At 42.5% G+C, this 4,526-nt stretch overlaps 1 protein-coding gene across 1 annotated transcript; it reads right to left on the reverse strand.

The window, feature by feature from the left end:
• Positions 1 to 538: 538 nt before the first annotated feature.
• LOC115757560 (germin-like protein subfamily 3 member 4) lies at positions 539 to 1,440 on the reverse strand. Its single transcript, XM_030697852.2, has one exon. The coding sequence runs from the start codon at positions 1,353 to 1,355 to the stop codon at positions 696 to 698; it is 660 nt and encodes a 219-aa protein (XP_030553712.1). The 5' UTR covers positions 1,356 to 1,440; the 3' UTR covers positions 539 to 695.
• Between the last annotated feature and the right edge of the window lie 3,086 nt (positions 1,441 to 4,526).

Consider the following 4,526-nt stretch of genomic DNA (forward strand, 5'->3'; position numbering starts at 1 on the left):
TCTAAAGGTCACCAAATGACCTTAGCTCAAAGTAGGTCTGAAGGTACTTTGGAATGCTTCATTTTCAGAATACAAATAGACTTTTTTTTCCTTCCAATTTTACCCTCGCTATATGTTCATAATTACAAAAATGTCCTTGAAACCCCTAGTTTCGATGAAGGCCTCAGCCATCAGCGGGCAGGCGGCGAGCCACTGCCAGTCTCTGGGACTAAATCACAAAAATCAAAATCTCCCTACAAGATGGAGAAATACTTGAGCCTGCACAGGAGGTTTCATTCCCACGCGGACTTGTTCAAGCACCATCTAACTTTCCCCAGTCAGCGAAACCCAAAAAACCAAAAAAAGGAGGAGGAGGAGGAGGAGGCGAGTAAGCAGCATTAATGTACTTTCTAAGTTCTTCGAGAGTTCAACGATTAGAGTAACCATTAGTCTTATGTCACCGTATTATCCCGATTCAATCAGATCGCAATATACGTCGCCGGCTAATTGAAGAGATCTGGAATACCAGCTATGTAAGCACGGATATGGCTTCGGACAGAGCAGTGAAATACTGGCATTTATGACGAGTCTCGAGTTGATGTACATATCATATTACATGCCCAAGAAAAAAAAACAAGCGTGCATGCCACAGTTTCATGCCTCCACACTACAGAGAAATCAGACATGAGTGACTCAGAGCCATCCCAAAGTAGGATTTACCCACGCAAATGGCTGCCCATGGAAGAAGCAATCAACCGGGTCCTGAGCTTGTTCACCACATCCGCATCATCAACGTTGGGTTGAGATGGGAACAGGGCACTGGCGATGCTGACCCAGCCAGGGTTCTGACTGTTGAGCACGGAGAAGACGGTGGCTGCCTCAAAACCATCGTTCAAGCAGAAATGGAGCAGCCCTCTTGGAAATACCATCACCTCCCCTTCCCTCATCCGCTTCTGGAACAGATTGGTCTCCGTGTCGATGAACCCGGCTATGACCACCCCTTTCGACACGTACATCATCTCCGCGCTCCTCGGGTGCGAGTGCGGCACTACCAAGCCGTCCACCTCAATGTCGAACCGTGCAACAGAGAGGCCGAGTGTGTTGAGGCCAGGGAAGTCCGCAGCGGTGGCCAGAGTCACCGCTGATCGATGGAAGTTGTCCATGTCCCCGGGGGTGCTCAGCTTTGAGCTCTTGAAATCCGACGCGCTGGTGTTCGCATAGCTCTTGCAGGGGTATCCATTTATGAAAAGAGCAGTCGATGCCGCGGTCGGACACACGTCCTCAAGATTCTCATTATCCGCTGCGACGAGAACTTCGAAAAAGGTAATGGAGGAGACAATGAACGAGACGATTCTAAGAGCTCGATTGGGATTCATCTTTGGTTGGGTTAAGTAGGAGTGACCACTGGTCTAGACAAATTCTTCCTTCACTTCTTTTGGGTTATTATTATAAGTGTCTATGTAGGGTCAGTTGGAGGTTGAAATCGCAAGTCATTGAGGAGGGGAGTATAGCTTTGAGTTCACTATTAAGGTGGATTGGACTTGAAGTAGGTTATGCCCCAAGAATTACCTTTTTGCTTCCAAGAAAGACGAACTCTATAAGATACACTCTTTCAGTGCCTCCTTGTCATTGTTGCGCGGACGGATGAGCTTTGATGACTCAATAGGCCAAAGCCTTGACAGAGTAATGTTGTGTCGAGGTAGAACGACCACGAGTCCTTGAACTTTTTTTCCCGGAGAAGAAGCAATGAATCGGTTAACTCTATGCCAATAAGTCAGCCTTTTCTTCCAAAACGTAAAAAGACTTCCTTTCCATTCAGAGGAGATACATGTAGAGGGTGCTTAAGCAATCACACTGGTCCATTTCAGCTTCAGGGGTGAAGAAGATAAAAGAAATAGCACCAAAACCAAGAAATGCTTTGAAGTCCCCATTTCTAGCCGCTATAGATCTTCAAACATGTAATGTACAAATATGCTCCACTCTGAGCAGATCTTTAACCACTATCCTCAACTATTATAGTAACAGCAAAACCATTTTAGGCCATCAGTGGAGGAGGGAAAAGGAGAGAAAAATAAATGGCCCGCGGTACAGAATCCTAAAGCCTTTTCTATATATTCAACTATTTACAGGTATCAATCATCTAAAATCTACAACGAAGGTGACGAAGAATTGGTACGTGTGGTTCTTTCTGGGGAAAGTTTCTCCATCTCCAGAATGCCATCACCAGATGCACAGTCCTCCCCGTTAGCCTCTTTTCAAGCTCACTTAAGGCTCTTTTGGCGTAAACTGTGAAGGCAACTGTGGTGACGATTGCTACAATAAAAGAGACAACATTGTAAACAATTTCAACCGTGGTCAAGTGATGATTCCCCCTTTCAGATGAAGCAGTCACACATGCATTACTCCACAGCCAGAATTCTACCTTGCATTATGTTGCATCACAAGTTTTTATCTTCTGTTTGGTAAAAGAAACAGGAAGCTAATAATATGCTTATTCGCCCAGAGATTGTCACAAACTGACCATGGAGATATCCAGAATTCAATAGAAGAGGAGCACCAGTGCTTAACTATTCGAAGTCATGCTTGCAGGAAACTAAGGCATACCTGTAGATGTAAAGGCAAGCTTCAGGTACAATTCCGGCAATAGATCCAGACAAGTAGGGCCAGAAATGCAGACTAGGAACTACGACTGCATAATTGAAAATTGTGTAGGGAAATGGCTAGATCCTAAAGAGCGCAACCACTTTGAATTGATGGAACCAGCTCCCTTCACCAGCAAGTCTAAGCAATGCTGCATTTCGGGCCCATCTTTTCAACCATTGCTGCATATGCATTAAGAGCAATTAGTGATGAGGCAATAACTCATTAAGGTCATCTGAAGAATGAGGTCCCTTACATGTATGCGATTACGGAACAGTAGTCCTATTGAATATGGCAGGACCCCATTCCAATAGCTGTTCCAACCATTATAATTACAAAATCTAGACCGTATCCGAATATCATTCCAGCCAGCCACATGCAAAAAACATTTGACGCCATTACTTACATCTCTGTCCACCCAAGTCCTCCCCATGTCGTCTACCTTGCAGGAGTGTTCTACGATAGTCCGGTGAGATATAAAATTAGTTTACAGATTTTTTTTATTCTTTTTGGACACATGTCTATTGTCTCTCATTTTTTGGTATAATCAGGACTCGTGCCGTTTTATAAACGGGTTAATCAGAATGTTTAAACCTCATGATGTGTTTGTGGAGATGTGCATGCAGTGGACGGAACTCCTTACCTGCAAAGGTAAAGAGTTCTACGTAGCTTTTCAAGAGTCGCGAAAATACAGAGCATGCTTCGCCCTCGGGGATTAGTTAGAGAGCGTGGGCCATTTGTTATCTTTTTTGTTCTTCAAAACTAGATTGTTTACTTTTTAATTAACGTCCCCACAGATCACCACAGAGAAGCTCAAAAGAGATATGGAAATAATTCGGGAAAGGGCCACAATTTGCGAAGACTTCAATATGAGGAATGCTATATCCACTGATCCATACATATATGCAAAATGTTTTGAGAATGCGTACCCCAGATTAGCAAGAGTTGTTCTCTATGAAAGCAATCGATTTGAGATTGGAACTTGAGTTTTACATTTATTTTCATTGTGAAACTTGATTTTGTCTATTAAATTGAGATTATATTCGCTCTTATCTTTATTTTTCATTGTTTTAGGATATTGACGGAAAATTTGTTACCCGCGGTCATTCCCATTTACTACTCCATGGCTGTGGTGGTTGGTAGTGCGTACCAAAGGGGAATGAAAGAGATACTGAAGGAGTTCTCCGTTTTCGGGTTTATGGAAAAAATTTGAATTTTGGTCGAATCTAAGTTGCTGTATTCGATTTTAAGGTCGTTTGGCTGCGTTTTTATATGAAAATGAAACTTTAGATTGTTGTGAAGCCGTATGATTCGACGGATCTTGATTTGATGCTGTAATTTTCTTTGAACGAGTTTTTAAAATCTAACGTGCGACTGTACTACGTGAACAACGAATTTCATAGGCTGAATTCTTTTGTTTCTCCGTGCTGATGGGGGTGGCCCTATGAGGACTTTTATAGTATGTCGAAAGGGCTTTGCGCGGACGATGAGATCGCATAAAACTGAGCTCGGTAGGGGGAGTTATGACGTTAACAATTTCATCGCGCAAGCTGACCCTAGTAGACAATAATGAGTTTTCGCTACGGACTACTTTCTATTGGCTCGTATTCGTCATTTCAGCATTTAATAGGTGTATATTAGTTGAGTTCTGCAATATAGCGTCATGGACGAGCCCAACATGCGATTAAATCTACGATCATATTATTGGACGAGCCCAACCCGAGAAAGAATTAATTACCATTATCAAAGTAATTTTTATTGTGTTTTAGTACCTTATCGATTTGGACGAGCCCAACACGCGACTAAATTTACAATCATATTATTGAAATTTTCAATGAGCACAAGAGATTTTACATTGGAAATAGTATTAACGTGTAATTATATGTATAATGGGATATTTTTGTAAT

This window comes from Rhodamnia argentea, chromosome 5 (assembly GCF_020921035.1).
Source record: "Rhodamnia argentea isolate NSW1041297 chromosome 5, ASM2092103v1, whole genome shotgun sequence".
Lineage (NCBI taxonomy): Eukaryota > Viridiplantae > Streptophyta > Magnoliopsida > Myrtales > Myrtaceae > Rhodamnia > Rhodamnia argentea.

Coding starts and splice junctions, on each gene's coding strand:
- LOC115757560 (XM_030697852.2), bottom strand. CDS start 1,355: ATGAATCCCAATCGAGCTCTTAGAATCGTCTCGTTCATTGTCTCCTCC.